Source organism: Nematolebias whitei, chromosome 5 (genome assembly GCF_014905685.2).
Source record: "Nematolebias whitei isolate Nwh7 chromosome 5, NemWhi1, whole genome shotgun sequence".
NCBI lineage: Eukaryota > Metazoa > Chordata > Actinopteri > Cyprinodontiformes > Rivulidae > Nematolebias > Nematolebias whitei.
The window spans coordinates 9216053-9237360 of NC_056502.1; the positions used below are offsets into that span (position 1 = coordinate 9216053).

At 38.2% G+C, this 21308-nt stretch overlaps 1 protein-coding gene across 2 annotated transcripts in view; it reads left to right on the plus strand.

Moving 5' to 3' along the window:
• Positions 1-4720: 4720 nt before the first annotated feature.
• The window catches only part of lsr (lipolysis stimulated lipoprotein receptor), a 20555-nt gene continuing 3967 nt past the window's right edge, over positions 4721-21308 (plus strand). Inside the window, exons 1-9 of one of the 2 annotated variants that reach the window (XM_037676791.1) lie at positions 4721-4936; positions 7038-7367; positions 10835-10954; positions 11253-11309; positions 13168-13314; positions 14698-14868; positions 15033-15086; positions 17910-18026; positions 19957-20251. In XM_037676791.1, coding sequence (XP_037532719.1) covers positions 4897-4936; positions 7038-7367; positions 10835-10954; positions 11253-11309; positions 13168-13314; positions 14698-14868; positions 15033-15086; positions 17910-18026; positions 19957-20251 — 1331 coding nt within the window. In that variant the 5' untranslated portion in view covers positions 4721-4896. The remainder of the gene's footprint in view (positions 4937-7037; positions 7368-10834; positions 10955-11252; positions 11310-13167; positions 13315-14697; positions 14869-15032; positions 15087-17909; positions 18027-19956; positions 20252-21308) is intronic. The other variant, XM_037676792.1, reaches the window with a different exon arrangement.

Consider the following 21308-nt stretch of genomic DNA (forward strand, 5'->3'; position numbering starts at 1 on the left):
AAATAGCTGATGCTGCCATAGTCCATTGTGGATCTCATAAGTGATTGATATATATTAACTAATGCTTTTCTACTTGCTCCCCATTCCCTTCCTGTTAAACAACGCAATATATTATTGACATTTTTACATTTTACTTTTTCTATATGTTGTTTCCATGTAAGTTTTTCATCGAATATCATGCCTAAAAATGTTATATCTTTAACCTGTTCAAGATTTTGACCATATAATTTTAAGGAGATAGATTTGTGTTTTTTAGAAAAGCAGATAACCTGAGATTTTGTTGTTGAAAGTTTAAAACCCCATTTATTGGACCATATTTCAACTTCATTGATTGCCTTTTGCATTTTATTCTTAATATATTCTAGATTACGACCACGAATCCATAAAGCTCCATCATCCGCAAATAAAGATTTACCAATTCCAGGATCTACTTTTTCAAATATATCGTTGATCATTATCAAGAATAATACTGGGCTACAAACACTACCTTGAAGAGTACCATTCTCCACACTACATTTATTCGAAAATTCCTTTCCCACTTGCACTTCTATTGTTCTTTCAAATAAAAAAATATTTATATAATTAAATAGCTTTCCTTTTACCCCAAGTCTTTCCAGTTTTATTAATAAACCTTCTTTCCAAACAGTATCATAAGCTTTTTCAATATCAAAAAAGACTGCAATAACTGATTCTTTATTAGCTTGTGCTTTCCTTATCTCAGATTCGAGGCATAACACAGAATCCAGTGTATTTCTCCCTTTCCTAAATCCACTTTGATTTGGTGTTAAAAGTTGATTAAGTTCTAAATAACAATATAGCCTTTCAGTTATTATTTTTTCCATTGTTTTCCCCAATTGTGAGTTTAAAGCAATTGGTCTATAGTTTGAAGGATTTGAAAGATCTTTACCAGGTTTTAATAATGGAATTATTATTGAATTTTTCCATATAGCTGGTATTTTACCACTGTCCCAAATTAAATTAAATAAGGTTAATATTGCTTTAGTAGACTTATCACCCATATGTTTTAACATATCATAACAAATATGATCTTTTCCAGGGGATGATTGTTTTGTATTACTAAGAGCTCTTTTAAATTCAAATAAAGTTATAGATAGGTCCATCTTCCCTTCATTGACTGGTTTTCTGTTGACTATATTTGGATGGTTTTTTGATATATTGCCCCTCAACTCCCTAACATTCTCTGAAATATTATCAGAACTATGTATTTTAACCAGTGTTTTAACTAATAATTCTGCTTTATCTAAATTGTTTATTGCAACAGTGTTTTCTTGTTTGATTATTGGGATTTCATATTTTCTAGTTATCCCATTCATCTTCCTTATCATCCCCCACACATCTGATAATTTTGTTTCTCTCCCTATGGTAGAGCAGTATTTTTGCCAGTATTCTCTCTTTGCCTTTCTTATTGTTCTCCTAACGATTGCTTATTTCCTTTTATAACATATTAACTTTTCAACTGTATGCTGAACTTTAAGTTGTTTAAATCCTTTATTCCTTTCTTTAATAGCTTTTTTTGCAATCCTCATTCCACCATGGAACATTCTTTTTAATTCTACTTCCTGTACTTTTAGGTATTGTTTTATGTGCAGTCTGTTCAATTATCGATGTTAATTTTCCATTAAATTCTTCAACATCTTTAATACTTTCTTTAATAATTTCTCCACATTTTGCTTCTGTCTGATCTTGAAAACGTGTCCAGTTTGCTTTACTAAATTGCCACCTAGGTACTTGAAATGGTTTTCCTTTAAGAGCATCCATTCCTATTTTAATTATTATTGGATAATGGTCACTGCCAAGTGTTGTTTTGTTTATTACTTCCCACTGTGTAATTCCTGCAATGTTATTTGAGGTAAATGTTAAATCTATTGCTGTTTCTGTGTTCTTTGTGATATTATATCTTGTCCCTGTTCCATTATTTATGCACACCAGTCTGTTATCTTCAATGAATTCCTCTACGTTTCTACCATTTATGTCTGTGTGATCACTTCCCCAAAGATTACTGTGAGCATTGAAATCTCCACACCGTACAATTTTCCCCTTCTCCTGTCCTCGTACTATATTCAATGTTTCAGTTTTCAATTCTTTACATGGATTATAATAATTAATAATGATTATTTCATCCTTACCTGTCCATATTTTAATAGTAATGTATTCATGATCTTTCCCTATATTGATTATACTGTAACCTATATTATTTTGTACAAATGTCATTATTCCTCCACCCCTTCCACTATCTCTATCTCTCCTGATTGCAGTGTATCCATGTAGAACATAATCTAATTCTGGTTTTAACCAGGTTTCTTGAATACAGATAATATGAGGTTTCTCTTGTAGTTGTGATATGTAATGTTTAAAATCTTGTCCATTTGAGATGAGACTTCTTGCGTTCCATTGAAATATTTTCATGATCATGTAGAAGTACCACCTTCTGACTGCACTGGTGTTACTCCTTTACCTATCATATTTTCTACTGCTTCCCAACCAAGGTCTTTCACATCTAGATATTTTTCTGCAGCCCTCACTATAATTTTAATCTTTTCAGTTTTCTTTACTGTCTGAGCTGAACAATTAACTTCCACCATAAACAGCACAACATCCTTTTTGTTCACTATCATTGAATCATTAGCTATTTTAGAGCATCCATCACACACCTTTGGTTTTATGTTTGGTGTCACAGTTCGTTTTGGTCTCTCTGCTTGATTTGGGATTCTTTTCACGGCTTCAGCGTAAGTAATCCCTTGAGCTAGTTTTACTTTTTGGATTTCCTCTGCTCTTTTACTGACTTGATATCCACGGTAAGCAGCAGTGTGTTCTCCCCCACAGTTACAACATTTAATTTTTGCTTCTTTTTCACATTTCCCATATTCATGTTCACCCGCACATCTTCCACATCGTTGTTTTCCTTTACAGGTCGCTGCTACGTGTCCAAATTTCTGGCATTTAAAACACCTTAATGGAGGAGGAATGTATTGTTTTACATCATAGCTCATATAACCTATGAAAATTTTACTTGGTAAACATTCTCCTTCAAATGTGATCAAGACTGATAAGCTATCACATCTTTCTCCATTTCTTGTTGTTTTCAGACGTTTAATTTCTCTCACTTTTGCTCCACGTATATTTTCTTGTATTTCTTCATTGGAGATTTTTAAAAGGGACTCCACTAATGACTCCTCTACTCATTTTTTTGTTTTCAACAGAACTGCACTGAACTTTCTTCCCTTCCATTTTGTTAATCTTAATTGCCTTTCTTTGTTGAATGCTGGGGCAGCACGGTGGCGCAACTGGTAGAGCTGCTGCCTCTCAGCGAGCAGGTCCTTGGTTCAAACCCCGGTCCAGGGGCCTTTCGGGGTGGAGTTTGCATGTTCTCTCCGTGCATGCGTGGGTTTTCTCCGGGTACTCCGGTTTCCTCCCACAGACCAAAAACATGCATGTTAGGCTGATTGGTAACTCTAAATTGTCCCTAGGTGTGAGTGAGAGTGTGAATGGTTGTTTGTCTCGTTTGTCTCTATGTGGTCCTGTGATGGACTTGCGACCCGTCCAGGGTGTACCCCGCCCCTCGCACAGTGACTGCTGTACATGGGCACCAGCGACCCCCGTGACCCAAAATGGAATAAACGGGTAAAGATAATGGATGGATGGATGTTGAATGCTGTCTCTGCAATGAACAAGAAGCGCACCACTTCGCAAAACCTTAGCACTTCGGTCTTCACCTATTAGTTTGCTTATTAATTTGGTTAGTTGAATTGGGTTCCACTCACCAAAAGATTCTCCCTCTTGATTTAATTTAATAATAGCTTTATACTCATCTTTTTGTTTCTCAGTTACTACTTCATTTTCCTCATCATTTTCTGGGTTTGACATATCTTCCGCTGATGTCTGCTTTTTCCTGCTTTTTGGAGCGGCTACCTTACTCCAATCTTCTACATTTCCACCACTATCTTCTTCCATTTCTTCAAACTCACTTCCTGATCCAAAATTACCCTCACATTCATTGTAGTAAGTGGAGGGACAATCAGCTCTCCTTCCCGTGTTTTATGAACGAATTCAAGTTGTACTATTCTTCAATAAGTAGATTAAAAAACTGGAAAACTGCTAGAACCATTTCACAACAGATATCAAAAAACTTGTTGTTTTAAGTTTCTCATATTGTTTTGCTCCTTTTTGTTTCTTATGTTTATTCTTTTCATTTAATGTTTTTTTTATATATGTATTACTCAATTTTTATCATTTTGTAACCCCCCCCTAGCTTGTAAACTGTAGTTCTGACACCCTTCACGAGTGTTTGTATATATCTTTCTCTTTTGTAGTGTTTTGTAGTTCTGTGTGTTATTAATAAAAAATAAATAAATAAAAAAAACTCCTGCTCATTCACAGCCCAGATCGCTGACTCATCTGTCTCCATTTCCTGTTCAAACCTCTGACTGAGCTGAGAGGATCTTTTCAACCCAGTGTAATATTAACAGAGTTTTGAATCAGGCCCGGATCATACCAACTGACGGGTGAGACAACGCACCAAAATAATTTAAAATCACCTCTTTGCAAATATGTGGGTAAAACTCTAGTTTAAAAAGTTTTAGTTTGCCAAAACTAAGCCATTGTGATTAAGTTAAATCACGTTTAATCTTAAAGAAAGAGTTAAGTTCCCCCCCGTGTTTCATAACCTGTTCCAGAAACTTACCTGTTAGCGTGAGGCGTTCAGGTGCTCCTCTCTGGCTCACAACTAACAAAGACATAAAATGGAGTTGCCTCTACCTGGTTGAGAACATATTGTGCTTCGATCAGTATTATGCGATCACTTTTATTTTATTTTTAAGGTCGTTTGATAAATATTTGTTAATTAAGTCGGCAGAGGCACAAGAAAAGCGATTAAAAATGTTTTGGACGATAATCGTCGGAGTTTTAATGGCGACAGGTAAGTTGACCTGGTTGTTTTTGGGTGGGCCCTTTCGCTTAAACTCCTGTTTTGATCTTTAAGTTGACTTCGTCTTTATTTAGACTAAAGTAGGCCATTCTGTGTTTTGGTAATGTATTTTAAGCAGAAAGTACTTTTTAGCAGAAGAAACGTGAATTTGTTGTCTAAAAACGGGCGAGGCGTGGGTTCAGAGGTTTAAAATAAATAAATAAAATCGTGTCTTACACATGACTGGACACAAACTTGTACTAACATGTAAACAACATAATAAGTGAATAAGTAACTGTCCACCATCTGAACTTAAATATACAAATCTCGAATATATATATTTTTTTCCAACGCATGTTTTCTGGCATTGCATTGAAAATATCGTAAATATTAACATTTCCAATTAACCAAATAAATAAGTAAATCCTAATGTGATATAAGAAGCCATTTCTCCTTATTTATATTTTTATTGTGGCAATAGCTCATTCTGAACAAACTGTACTCCCCCCCCCCCCCCCCCCCATTATTATTATAATATATTTTAAACTGACATGCTCCATTTGCAAGCTACACATTTTTAAGTTTAGTTTAAATAAATTAAGGAAGTTGAGTCTTCACAGAACTTACAAATGAATAATTTCTATTAAACTCGCATAAAAACAGTCATAATTAAATGAACTTGTGAGGCAGATGGAAACATGGAATGATATTTAGTAGTCTCTCATGAGTAGCAATTTTTAAAACCCATAAATAAGATAAGATATAAGATATTTAATTGGATTTTAGAAGTTTTTCTTAAACTAAATGTAATGTTTTGAAGTCTGTGCGACATCATCCGTCACTTGGTGTCAAACCGCCATTTTTGGTTTTGGGGAAATACATTGTGTGGTGGAAAACTGAAAAAGTGAAGTAGATTATTTCATTTTTTAAATTTTTTTTTAATCCCTTATATTCCTTCAAGCATACGCAAAAATGTTGTAAGGATATGGATGCCGATATAAACTCCTGACAGATACTTGACTAAATGACCCGACAGGTTTGCCCGAGTTGAACTACAAAGATGCGTACACTTTATACAAAGAGTCCACGTAAGACTTATTTTCTAAGCTTTTGATTAAATGTTAATATTCAATATATTTGGCGTCCTGCTGTTTATATTAAGATGACAAAACGAAGACTGTCAATTGACACTAAACAGTTATGCCGTCTAATTTATCTTCTAGCACATATTAAACAATTTAAGATAAACATAAAATAACATATAAAATAATTATATAAATGGCATCAAGAATCGTAAGAACAGAGAAAAAACTAGTATGGTTACGTAAAATGCTTTGTCCACTCGCTCCATCCCTGTTTTCAGCACTATGTATTTCTAACGGTTCGTTTTGTATATTTCAGGTTTATATTCACTTGAGGCAATGGAAACATGTGGATCTCTAGATGATAATTGCAAATTTACATAAAGTAACAAAAAATACAGATTATTAAAATGTGCCAAACAAGACGTATGTGTGCGTGCTACGTGGTGACCAAAGTGTGTCTACAGCAGCTTTCCATTTTTCCCTTCTCGGTCTTGCAAATGGAAAAATAAACATAAATGTTTCTTCTTAGAAAGAAGGTTGTTAGATGTGCAATCACCAGCACAGCAATGCGTCACTACTTTGTCAAATTTCCCCCAGACCAATATGTCCGCCTCCTTGTACAGTATGTTCACGTGACCACATACGCCTAAAGCACAGCACACTCTTGTCACTCTTTGTATCCTGTAAACATATTTCCTAACACATTTATGTGCAGTACCGGTAGTAAGAAGTTGTTTTTATCCCACTGCAAACCTCATTTTGCACGCGGCTGTTTCAGGTTGAAAGAATGCAGTAACTTGGAAGTGACTCATCTTAACCTCTTTCAGTGATACTAACAGTGAAGAAACTCTGTTGATTTTGTGCCACACCTTAATTGTTGCAGACTACAGTACTGAGAAACTTTGTTGCAATATGTTGCAAAATATTTTTCTGCATTAATAATGATATTCAATAATATTAATAATATTCTTCAATAATATTTCATCCACTATTTCGATTAATATGCAAATATTTTTAATCTGTTCTAGAGACCACCCTGGCCATCTCAGTCCAATGTCCCACCAAGAAGTACGTCGTCATCCTCTTTCAGCCAGTCACCCTCAACTGTCAGTTCCAAACATCTTTCCCTCAGTCTGCTATCCTCACATGGAAGTACAAATCATACTGCAAGGACCCAATCCAGGCTGCTCTCAGTCCCAGCAGTGCAGATAATGCCTTGGCGCAAAATAATCCGAACTATAACCCCAGCATCGAGTGTGCGGACAGCCAGAGAACAGTCCGCAACGTGGCCTCCAAGCAAGGCACCTCCGTCACTCTGAGCAAGGACTACCAGGGTCGCAAGATCAGCATCATGAATGGTGAGTTGGTGACAGCTTAAATGGTGAAATGTGCATTTACATGTTCAAAAATGAATTTAGTTTTAATTGGTTGGTAAAGTAGGTTTAAAAAGATAAAAGTACATAGAAAACATAAATTGTACTCATTCTTGTTGCTAAAATGTATAATTTTTATTATCAGAGTCGAGAGTTTCTTTATTGTCATTCGCACCTCATGTGCTACATTTGGTGGAGCGAAATTATGTACACAGGGTCCCAGTTACATCCAACAATAAAATGTCTAAGAAAAACAGTAATAACATCTAAGATATGAACTAAGAAAAACATCAACTAAATATACACTGAGCACTCATAACATAAAAACATTGAACATCAGCACAAACATGAACATGAGTCTGTGAGCAGATGAGCACGCATGAACACGTCAACATTGAAACAGATCAGCAGCAACATGAAACAGATCAGCAGCAACATGAAACAGATCAGCAGCAACATGATGTGATTTTTCACAGTGATTATTCTAGTTAGAGATTCATGAGTCTAACAGCCTCAGGGTAGAAGCTGTTCCTCAGTCTAGTGGTTCTACACTTAATGCTCCTCAACCTCCTTCCTGAGGGGAGTGGGGCAAAAAGTGTTTGTGCTGGGTGAGTGAGGTCCTTCATGATGCAGGTAGCCCTCTTCCTGCATCTAGAGGTGTAGATGTCTGTGATGGTGGGGAGACTGACTCCGACAGACTTCTGTGCAGCCTTCACCACTCTCTGCAAAGCTTTTCTTTCTGCAGCTGTGCAGCCTCCATGCCACACGTTGATGCTGGAGCACAGGATGCTCTCCACTGCACACCTGTAGAAGGAGGTGAGGACTGAGCTTCCCAGACCAGCTCGTCTCAGCCGCCTGAGGAAGTAGAGTCTCTGATGAGCTTTCTTGATCAGGCTGGTGGTGTTGTTGCTCCAGCTGAGGTTGTCATTCATGTGTACACCCAAGTACTTGTAGCTGGAGACCACTTCCACCACAGATCCTTTTATGTTCAGGGGGGTGTAGATGTTTTTGTTCCTTCTGAAGTCCACAATCATCTCCTTTGTCTTCTTCACATTGATGTGAAGGTTATTCTCTCTGCACCAGCTCTCCAGGTGTTCCACCTCTTGCCTGTAGCTGGACTCATCATTGTTTGTGATGCATCCCACCACCGCTGTATCGTCTGCAAACTTTACAATGTGACAGCCTGGATGGGTAGCTGCACAATCATACGTGAGCAGAGTAAACAGGAGGGGGCTCAACACACATCCCTGAGGAGAGCCAGTGCTGAGAGTTATGGTGGAGGAGGAGAAGTTGTGAATCCTCACAAACTTATAGTTTGATTTACTGACATTAGGGCTGGGTGATATGGACCAAAATTAATATCTTGATATTTTTACAAAAATCGCAATATACGATGTATATCTCGATATTTTTTCTTTCCATAAAGTAATAACAAAAATATATTTGAGTCAAAGTTTTGTCCCAGTTGTCACACAGGCACATTTATGAACAGCTGTAACTGTACAAAATAAATGCCTAAAAAATAAACTATTTACTGTACTGTATTTATTTACACGGAGAGGAAGCGCAACATTAATAAATCAGCAGTTTATCATATCGCGATATGATAAACTGCTGATTTATTAATGTCGCACTTCCTCAGTCTTCCTCTAAAAGGCACACACACAGCATGGCTAAATGAATTCTGAACCGTGGTTTGCTTCAAGGAAGGAGACAGGTCTGTCGAAGCTGGTAGCTTCACACACGCTCAGCTGCTGTGTCAAATTCTGCTAAACGTCTCCTCTCCTCCTGCCCGCCCACCTCCTGGAGAAGAAGGAAGGGGCGAGGGAGCGCAGCTGAGGGCTGTGTGTTTGTGTTTGAGGAGGTAGAAGGAGGGGGGCCACCTGGGAGAAAGAAGACTGCAGGATGTCCAAGTTTAAAACTATATTGTTTTATATAGAGATAGTCTCAACTTGTATCTCAAAAAAATTATCTTGATATTTTAAAATATTGAGATATCACCCAGTCTTAACTGACATCATTAAGTTAGGGGCAGTAGCTGACATTCACTAGGTCACTCATTTTTATCACACACATGCACACAATTAATTTCTGTTTAGCAAGTGTTTGATTTGGGGCTAATTTGGATGATAAGAGAGTTTGTAGAAAAAACAACCAACCATACCATCATCAATTCTCATCAGATAACATACTTGTTAAAAAAATACCACTGCTGCCTGTTATGTCTGTTTTTATCTGGTATAAAGCATTTTATATGGCAGGCAGGATGGAGTGGATGGAGAAAAGTTTCAGGAATGATTTTCGACAAAAGGGTGTCTTCAAAGGCCAAATGAAAAGTTTACAAGACACTTGTGAGACCAGCTATGTTGTATGGTCTGGAGACAGAGACATGGGCAAAAAGACAAGAGAAAGAACTGGAAGTGGTGGAAATAAAGAGTTCTCCTTAGGAGTGACAACGATGAATAAGATTAGGAATGAGATCATCAGAGGTACAGCACAGGTTGAACAACTGGGAGATAAAGTTGGAGAGTTGGTTTGGACATGTCCAGAGGGGGGGCAGTGGGTATATTGGTAGAAAGATGTTAGAAATGCAGCTTCCAGGAAAAAGACCAAGAGGAAAAATCTGGATGCAGTTAAAGAGGACATGAAGGTAGTTGGAGCGAGGATGGAGGATGCAGAGGACAGAGTGAGATGGAGGAGGATGACTCGCTGTGGAGACCCCTGAAGAGGGAAAAGCTGAAAGAAGAAGAAGTAAAGAATTTTGTATATGAAAGGCTGTTTAAATTTTAAGTTTATCATCATCATTGGTCAGTCTATCAGTGTAAGGGAAGTTGGTATACAGGATCATCAACAGTAACTGGATCTGGATCATGTAAACTGAACTAGCATCTCACTGGAGTGCAACTATCGTAGAATAGTTGGTGACTCAGGATATTGTAAGAATTAAACTGCAAACCCGTATCCTTGGTCATGCTCATTTACAATGTACACAAATTAAAGTGATAAGGGTTTGGGATTCCTGCAACTATTTTGAGAGGAAACTTTTGGCAAAGTTTGTATTTATTTATTTGGCTAAAATAAATTCAAGCTACAATAATGTGTGCTTTTATGATTGGCAAGGAAATTGAGTATACCAGCAAAAATTTGAGACATTTTAGAGACTCCCTCATAAATGCCGTATGCCAACTAATTTCCTACAATTGCAACCCAGTAAGATTCTAGATTTACTAAGACTTTGCATGCTAGAACTAAGTACCGGTATATACCGTAAGTTTTTCTAAATAATGAAAGCAATGAGGCCTCAGAAAAGAAGCATCCACACACATTTTCAGTGAGTTCAAATATCTTGATTTGCTTGTTTTGAAATGTCAAAATATTACTACCAAATGGTTATAATAAGAATTTAATCTGATATTTTAATAACTAAGAAAATTGAAAATTGTTACTCATAGATGCAGAGCTGAACATCGCGCAAACAGCGTGGGGGGACAGCGGTGTGTACATCTGCTCTGTGGTTTCATCCCAGGATCTGACAGGAACTGGTGAAGATTACGTTGAACTCATTGTACTTGGTGAGTCTTTTTTAATATTTGATGAACATTCCTTGCTCTGACTGTTCTCCTCACTTCCCTTTTTTTTTTTTCTATGAAGCTTTTTTTCTTATTCAAATATGTGAGGGGGGAAAATGCGCCAAAAAGAACCACAACTCTGGGTTTTATTGCACAAGTGACTGAACTACTAGGGGACTTCTATTCACGAGAGAGGACGTTTGCCACAAACTGAGTTCTCTATTTGGAGTCATAAATTGTACGCATCAAAGTTAGACGGATATCACCTTAAAGTAATTGTGACTTTATCTTTCTTTCACAGAGAGAAAGTCAAATACTACTGACCTCCTGCCTGGCATTGACTTACTGGTTATGGAAGGTAGTACGAGCCCCTTTATTTAGTTGATCTAGTCCCTTAATAAAAGTGAATAGGGTTATTACCCGTAGAATCTGTTGTCAAAGTGGGATTCCTTGATGCTATACCTGCTTTAGAGGCCACTCGGCTTGTATTTGTTTTAAGATTCAGTCCCTAAATTCTTCTAAACAATTTGAACAGTTACGATAAAATGAGGTAATTCAGTCTGTAAATACACTGTTCTAAAGTTTGTGGCAAATATGAGTCATTATAAGAACAGGCTTTATTCCTCAGCAACAATCATCGGCCTTGGGGTTAAAACTAAAACTAGTGAATGACTCCTCTGTTGTGCTTTTTTTCTACTTTTGTTTTTGTACTGCATTTTGCTGTTGTAGACTCTTGGTTTCCTGGGTCAAGTTGAATCTAAGGAAACTACCATAATTTCTGGACTATTGAGCGCACCCGAATATAAGCCGCGCTCATTAGATAGAATAAAAAAAAAAAAACTTTGTACATATATAGGCCACGGTTGTCTATAAGCCACGGGTGTCCACGTTGTAACATGAGATATGTACACAGAAAGATTAAAAAAAACCTTTTAATTAAATGCGTACAGGTAACGTAGACAAATACGTACAGTAGATGGTTTTCTTTTTTCTGCACAGTGCCTGTAACACGGCAGGTTTAAAAAATTAAATAAATAAATAAAAACTTAATCTTCCTCCTGCACAAGCTTGTGTTTTCCTCCTGATCCACTGTCAGGATCCACTGGCAAAACTGAGCAAAAGTTGCTCTGTGTATGTAGGGGAGTCCCCCTCTCCCGTTCTCTCCTCCCCTCCCTGTTTCATTGGTCCACTGTGACCTGTTCATTTCATTGGTCAAATTAATTAATTTATTTATTAACCTTTTATCTGTACAGGTAATCTCATTGAGTCACGAGGACCCACCCCCAAAGAGAGACGTGTATTGAGCAGCTATATGAGCGCCCGGGCGTGACGAGCTAAATGTTTTGGCATGAACGTGGCATGAAGCTCGTTAGCCCGTCAAAATAAAATAAAAAAAAAAAACCATAAATGAGCTACAGCGTTGTATAAGCCACAGTGTTTCAAAGCTTGTGAAAAAAGTAGCAGCTTATAGTCCAGAAATTACGGTAGACGTTTTAGTTGTAAAACGTTTATTTTGCGTTTCATCCAAGGAGCTGTCTCTTTACAGTTGAAGTTAACTGTGAACAGCTGTAGATGAGAAATTATTTCATTCCAAGAAATAGAGTGCCTTTATTTCACCTTGCTAGATTTCACACATGTGCAATGTGTGTCTCTTTAATGTGGCTTTTGGTTTCATCTTGCATTTCAGTGCTGAGCAGTAAAATGATTCAGCACACATTTCCTTGTCTGGTTATATGCATGTTTAAATTGTGTTGTAGTTGAATGTTTAGAACAAGCGTGGCTTTACCCCGTCTGTGTTACGGTCTGCCTGAACTGACTTGCAGTGTGAACTGGATTTTCTAGTTGGACAAAACTTGGGAAATAAGGGTATCAACGGTGGGGCTAACATGTTATCTCAGAAAATTGGCTAGTTGTAACACAGACTTCTGCTTTCTTCTCAACTTCTACAGATCAGCAGCATATTATACATATCAACTCTTCCTGTTTGATTAAACGCAATCACAAGATTGGTCTCTTTCTACTTTGATTCTTCTTCTTTCAGTGTTACGTCTCCTAAACGATTCACTATAGAAAGCAAGTTAAATGGATAAAACAATCAACATTACCTGTATTTCTGAGTTAAAAAGTAATCTAACATGTCTGTCCCTTAGTTGAATTCCTGAATGCTGGCAAACTGTAAAGCTTTAACACAAATGACCTCTTTTTGGTCTGTGCAGACTGGCTCCTGGTGCTTTTGGTGGTTTTGGGCTTTTTGTTACTGCTCATGCTGATCGGGATCTGTTGGTGCCAGTGTTGTCCTCACACCTGCTGCTGCTACGTCAGCTGTCCCTGCTGTCCTGAACGGTGCTGCTGCCCACGAGCACGTGAGTATCAAATAGAATAATTGTAAAAAGTTGTACAAATTGTACAAAGTTTTCCTCAACAGCACATCTGCCATGTTTAAGGCCCACGGGCCACATCTGTCCTTCATTAAATTTGATCTTAAATGTTTTAAACTGGTCTGCTAAACTGTGACAGATCAACTATCAGTTCTTTTTTTTGCTACAAACTTCCTACACACGCCAACTTTAAAGCCTGAAAAATTGAATATAAAATGTTCAGTAATACGTTGCCCTCCAATGTAATTAAGTTAGACACTCCTGTTTACATTCATCAAGCAAACAACACAATATCAGAAACGGTTAAGACTATAGCTTAACTAGTGTTGTACATGACTTTCTGCATTATCATGGCATACCTGCTAGAGTTTATTTATTTGTTTTGTTTCTTGTTAAAATACTTTTTTTTTCTTCCCAGAAATACATGTCAATGTAAATCATTTCGTTATATATCAGTTGATAAGGTTTGCATGCATCTGGAGTGTTGTATCTAAGTCAAACTTTTCCAGGCCTTATTCTTAAACAATGTTTATTTGAACAGTAACTATTTAAAGTTAAGAACAATGTTAAAAAGAAATTACCGTAGTCCCTCGTTTATCGCGGGGCTTAGGGGACCACGCCCCCCACAATAAGTGAAAAACCGCAAAGCAGTGATACAGTAGTCCCAAGTTCAAGTTTCACTCCCAATCTCCCTCTTTCTGTGTAAATAAACAATTTAAATTTAAATACTGCAATATTTTAAATAAACAATCCTACTGCATGGATTGTTTATTTAAAATGTTAGTATTTAAATTTAAATTGTAGAGAAGAGAAGTTCAGCAGGACAGCAAAGGGTTAACCCTTCACGCAACTGATGCAGCACTGAGCAGAAATGTGTGTGTGGCAGCGAGCCGCAGGTGGCAGCGAGCCGCAGGTGGCAGAGAGCCGCAGGTGGCAGAGAGCCGCAGGTGGCAGAGAGCCGCAGGTGGCAGAGAGGAGATCATGACAGGCTGCAGAGGGAGCTTCTCCCTGCACTGTGTGCTGCACAAAGGTGCAACAGGTGCTAAATCATTTAAAATAATGTATCTTAAATAAACAATCCATGCTGCTCGTGTGGCTCATCCATCAATCAGCCAATTGTGTGTCATGTCCGCTCTTACTTTGAAAAACCGTGAAAGAGAGAGCCCGCAAAAGTCGAACCGCGCAGTAGCGAGGGACTACTGTAATATGTAAATATCAGAATATACTATTTCCAAGTTTAACCTGGTATTGTAATGAAATTGTCTGTTTACATCACTTGTGTGGGTGTGTATCTATTAACTTATGATGTATGAAGAATCTTAAATTGTAAAATAAAGTATTTTCCTATATATGCAACTTTTTTTGCAGTGTACGAAGCAGGAAAAGCAGTAAAGAAAGGCATACCCAGTCAGTACGCCCCCACCCTCTTTGCTCCCAGTATGTATAGCCAGCCCATGTCTGCCATACAGCTTCAACCTATGCCCAATGGCATGGCTCCTCAGAATGGTTACGGACGTGACTATGATGGTGCCAGCTCAGGTAGGCACTGCTCACTTTAAAACTACATGTTTTGTCTTTAAATTAAAAAAGTTTTTCTGATTCAATTCACACAACGAAGTGAACAAAGTCAGACACCCAAAAAAGAAAGTTTCATATTGACGGTGCGTTGGTGAACTTAATTGCATTTTTGTCACTGTGTCCAGTGGGGCAGGGATCACAGATACCACTGCTGCATGATCAAGATGGTGGAGACAACAGTAAGTAAATGGAAAACAAAACATTCACAAACAAATGACCGTTGTAGTAGTGAGATTTCTGTAGGCGGGGTGTTCTTGGCTTGTTGGCTAAACTGCAATGATCATTTAATTAGAGGACTATCCTCATTAACAATGTTATTGATATTCATATGTAATGTTTCAAATGGCTTTTTGTGCCAGTAACATAAAATAAAGTAGGAGTTGAATTAAATTTCCTCACCCAAGCAAGAAGAGAAAATATTCAACAAATGACCCATTCAAACATTAATTCTTACTCGGTTAATGTGTTTATGTAAGTATAATATGTTGAACACTTGTTTCCCCTCAGTGTTGTACTAAAATAAAACATTTTATTAACATTTCTAGATTTTTTTTAACACCTCAAAATGTAAAATGTTTGACATAAGTATTCAACATTGCCACGAACCTTTACAAAGTTGAAACTTTTAATGTGGTTTGTAGGTGGCTAGAAAGTGAGGACTCAAATGGAGGAAGAAAAAAAAAAAACGTTAAAAAAAAAAAACTATACATCTATTTGTTGTTTCCGTTTAAAATTATGACGTAAAATTATAATTCTGGAAAAGGCTGACCAGGAGGCTAAATGGAAACATTCAGTCATGGCTCATTTATACTAGCAAACTTCAGCTGTTTACAATCATAAAATTTAGATTGCTCGAGTTTCTCTAATGCCACATTATGAACTGAAAACACTTTTAGAGGTTATTCTGTAATTTAAACATATAGAATTTTATATTGTGCTCAGTTAGTAGCATTTGTCTGACTTGGATTCTTGTTGAAAACAAATGGGTTTTGAAAGGATTACTACCAAACCTCGAGGTTTTTGAACGGTTTTCAGTGTGTCTCCTAATTTACTTGCCTTGGCAGGGCACTCCTATCTTCTGTGATTTTTGTTGGATGTAGGGGTGGGGGACGGGAGGCACGTCTGTGTTGTGCGCTGTTTGTATCGACAGCTTTCGAGCAGGGAGATGGCTCAGTGCGAGAGAAACGGAGCGCTACCTCTCTGTAGCTTTTTAGCTAGCACGTCTGTATTGGTTAGTTGGGGTGCATTAGTTCTAGAATTGCGCCGCTCAAGGTGGCTGCATGTTGGAGCAGCTCTGTTACTTTCATTCTGAGATTTTGCTTTTGGAAACTTTAATTCCTCTTTTTCTGGATGTAAGTCACATTTTTTGGATGATTGTTTCCTCTGGTATCGGATGCTGTGCAGCTGGAAGGATTTTTACTGAAACTTTTTTAGTTTTGGACATTTTGTTATAATGTGTAACCATGGGGGCAGCACGGTGGCACAACTGGTAGAGCTGCTGCCTCTCAGCGAGCAGGTCCCTGGTTCAAACCCCGGTCCAGGGGCCTTTCTGGGTGGAGTTTGCATGTTCTCTCCGTGCATGCGTGGGTTTTCGCCGGGTACTCCGGTTTCCTCCCACAGACCAAAAACATGCATGTTAGGCTGATTGGTAACTCTAAATTGTCCCTAGGTGTGAGTGAGAGAGTGAATGGTTGTTTGTCTCGTTTGTCTCTATGTGGCCCTGTGATGGACTTGCGACCCGTCCAGGGTGTACCCCGCCCCTCGCACAGTGATTGTTGGACATGGGCACCAGCGACCCCCGTGACCCAAAATGGAACAAACGGGTAAAGATAATGGATGGATGGATGGGTGTAACCATGGAAACAATGCAGTTTTCTACAACAGCAGCTGATTAACATCTCAAAAGGTCAAATAATATTTCAACTACAGCCCCAAATCTCAAATGAGTTGAAAAGGATGTTCTGTGGATGTATTCCCATCTACCTGCCAGCTGTGCCCGAGTGCCTGACCACTGAAATCCTGGAACTAGCAGGAAACACGGCTCATGACAGTGGAAGGACAGGATCGTCCCTCGGCACCTACAGTTGGCTGTCCGCAGAAACGAGGAGCTCAGTAGACTGCTGGGAGGAGTGGCCATCGCTCTGGGAGGAGTTCTGCCCGGCATTCGGGCAGTCCTGCAGCCCGGGGGAACCGAGAGGCCTGCTGAGTCTGGGTGGACGGATCGGACGGCATCTGCAGCCAGTTTCTTAGGAGCCACTGTGAGATGGACCTTTACAAGAGATCCTTCCTGTCTACAGCCATCAGTGTCTATAACATCTCTTAATGAAATGAGGATAACGAGTTGCAGCAACAAATAATTTCCCTTTGGGATTAATAAAGTATTTTTGAATTGAATTGAATTGAATTGCGCATGGCTAGCACTATGTCAGTACCGTCAGTTGTAGACGGGGGGAGTGGGGGGCAGTTCGGTAGGCAGGGTGCTTGGTTCTGTTGCTGGGGCGACTTTTTTACGTCATTGGCATTCCCAAAATACCTTTAACTCTTACCTGACAGTTTTAACATGTTTGCTGATCTAATCTACCCCCAACCTGACATCACTTTCTTATGTACACTATGTATCTTATGTACTGGGCAGTAGCACAAAACACATAAAGAGATGTTTACCCAGCCACCGAACTTATGTTGGTCTGACCTTTTGTCGATGGGAAGCAAACCCAGGCAGCAGGTGAACTACAGAGTCCAAAGGATATGTTGATAATGTTCTGGTGCCAGAAATCCTGGGATAGCTCCGGGTGTTTTCTGTATATGCCCTCACTTGTCAGAGCTGTTTAGGAGGGAGAAGGAAGGACTTGTTTAATAATAGCTATTACTCAATCATAGTATGACTGTGTGATTTTATGAAGCCTGATGGGGGGGGAAAAAGGACATATTTTTAGGATAAAGATCATTTTGTAAAACATTCTAGATGATTTAGTCCGTGTGTGTGTGTGTTTCCTCCACAGCTCGCAGTGGTTATCGTATTCACGTGGACCCTGATGGAAATGCAACGCGTGCCATTTACTACACGGAGAAGGAACTGGCTTCCTTAAACCCCTCCCGGCCTGCCAACTACAAACGCTGTAAGTGACTTAGCACTTCCTGTAGTTCTATAGTACTTGTGTGCCACAAACCACAGTTGGTAAAGTATATCAACTTCTGTCAGGAGTCACTTGGTTACTGCCTGATTGATTCACTTGAAGCACAAAACGGTTTTCAATGTTTAACAAATGGTTGGAAAACTGAAATTACGTACAAATATCTAACAAGGTTGAGTCAATCAACAAAGAAGAACCTGTTCAGAGGACCTGACTCAACCTTGCCAGATTTGTCTACATGAATTACTGAACATACAGCAGGATACTTACAAATATGTGTTTTTGGTATGCACAGCAGCTGATTAAACTATTCCATTGAATGAACTGCCACAAACAATTTATTTGTTCTAATTACAAATAGCTGTTACATTTGATCATCATCTTCAATGTAATGCTCTTTACAAAAAGTTCATATTAGTTTTGGTAACCTCTGCAGACTTGTGGTTTCACACCCTACAGTACTTTAGATCGCACGTTCCACTGTGTGTGGGGAAAACCCATCAGTTATCGTGCGCTGATATCTCCAACACATCGAGTCTGACTACATGTAGGTTTTAATTTCATTGAGGCACAACAAAGTTTTTTATTGTTTTTTCTTCCATGCAGCAAACTGCATGACTTGTGCACTATTAAATCATTTATAGCTGAAGAGTTTGTTAATAAAAGGCAGGAGTAAAGTGGAATCAGATGTAAACTGCAAATCTTTTTTCGTTCATTCAACCTTTATTTATACAGGTTAGTCTCATTGAGCCGCTAGGACACATTTACAAGAGAGACCTGTTTTAGGCAGACAACATGTAAAGTACAGACAACAATAAGGTATAATAAAAATGCAATTAAAATAAGTAGTGTCTAAAACAATAAATCAAGGTGTCATAAAAATAAAAAGAATCCGCTTCGTATTATTAGCTAAGTTTTTCGATAAAATTGTTTTACAGCAATATTTTTTTAATAAAGAAGCCAAATGGTTTTTACACTTGCAAGCAGGATTGTTGGAAAACCTTTATATGAGATGTCAGAGACCCAGTTTTGATATGAAGGAGAGTATTCACCTGCATGCTGGAACTTTTTTGAGTAAGAGAAGAATTTTGAAGAACAAAAAATTAACATTTAGGTGGGATAACGATGAATTCTGTTCACAATTCAAAAGGTGTGCTCTTAATTTAAAGGTAACATCTCCCATTTTACTGTATTATTTCTATTAGCACTGTTCAAGTTCAAGAATCTTTATTATATTTGTTTCACAGTCAGTACGCACACAAAACATCCACACTAGACAAGACAGTAAGACATTAAAGTAACAGTACAGAAATCATCACTGTTTGTTGAAAAGCCTGATCGCTACAGGGATAAATGAGTTTTTTAGTCTATTCATTCTACATCTGGGCAGCAGATACCTGTGTCTAGATGGAAGCAACTTGAACTCACCATGGAGGATGATCAGGATCTGCCAGAATCAGCCTGGCCTTGTTCACTGACCTCGTCTTGTGTAGGTCAGTGAGGTTCTCTAGGGCTATGCCAACAGTTTTGCTGCACATCCTGTTTTTACATGTTAAAAGTCCAAACCAACAGACGAAGGTGAAACTTAAGAGAATCAATGAAACATTAATAAACATTCTCATAAAAGTAGAATCAACATTAAAACCACAGAGCTTCTGATAAAAATACATTCTCTGGTGGGCTTCTTACAAAGTGAGTCACTGATCGTAATGATTACGTACTGTGTTTCTCATGAAACAAAACATTTGTATTGCAAACAGTTTTTATTCCTGTGTGTTTGAAATAAATAAAATATCTTCATTATTTTTAATTGGGGGTGTAGTGATACCCACTGAGACATAAGAGAGTAATTGATCTTGCTTACAATGAAACCAAGTGTGTATTTGACTTTATTTTTCTTCTGGTTTTCCCACAGTTGACAACATGAGTGAAGTCAGTTCTCTGCACGACAGCATGGAGCCTCGAGGCCGCGGGGGCCGTTCCCACGCCCCACCTCTGGCCACCGTCTATGATCAAGATGAAGCCATGAGCACAATCAGCAGTGTCTCCCAGCAAGGCCAACGACGGGACGACTACGGACGGCGTGGTGGGGATTTCATGGGAGATCGCGCACGTGCCCGCTCTATGGATAACCTCAACGACGCTGGACGGGGGTACAGAGATGACTACCCCCCAAACAGACGCCCAAATGAGCCCAGAGGCCAGAGAATGTGAGTCTTATTTCTCTGAGCAAAACCAACTTATTGAATTCTCATTTGTGCATTGTTTTCCATCATTGCTCATTGTTTCATGTGACTAAAAAGACGAGGTCACGTGGTGTGTTGGGTTAAAATCTGTTGAGTGGGGGTGGGGGGGGGCACACACAAACAAGATCAACTTTAACAGTTGTTCTATAAGCTATCTGAACAATTGTGTAAGATCGTTAAGAAGATTACAATAAATTATTTTTTTAATACAACTATTAAGAAGATAAGGATGGGTTAACATTATTGTCATAAAGACACATTTAATATAAATAATTACTGCGCAAATATTAAAAATATTGTGGTACCAGCTTCCAACTTATCCAGAAGACCTGATTTAACCTTTTTGTATTTATTTACTCGGATGATTTAGCTTACAATTTTTTTTCTGAACCATTTTGGTCTTGGTTATCCTCAGGCTGTTTCTGTGAGTAGCAAGTTGGTCATCTGGCCTAAAACATTTGATTGTTATGCACTGATTGATTGTTTTGGACGGATGGTCCCTTTGCATGTGTTGGAAGCTGGTTTCAGGGAGTTTAACAGGAGGCTGGCTTGGAGGTGCTATTTATGGGACAGATCTGGGTTGGCAGGCCTCAGACTGATGAAGTCTTGCAGATGAAACACAAAATGTTTCTCCCTTATAGAAACGTCCAGATGACATGGTGACTGCTTTCATTAAGCTTCTTAACATGTTTATTAATTTATTTTTATGAGAGCCAGTGATGTATCATATTCTTTTATAGTAAGCTGTCTTACTGTAATTGAAACGTCATGGAAGTAAATGCATAAATTAAATGAAAGTAATCAAAAATAAAAACGGACAAACCAAAATATGTTCATTTTACATCCATCTTTGTTGACATAATTCAATTTATTTATATAGTATCAATTTATTTATATAGTACCAAGTCACAACAAAAGTCATCTTAGGGCACTGTACTGAAACGTATACAGGTCCTTCTCAAAAAATTTGCATATTGTGATAAAGGTCATTATTTTCCATAATGTAATGATAAAAATGAAA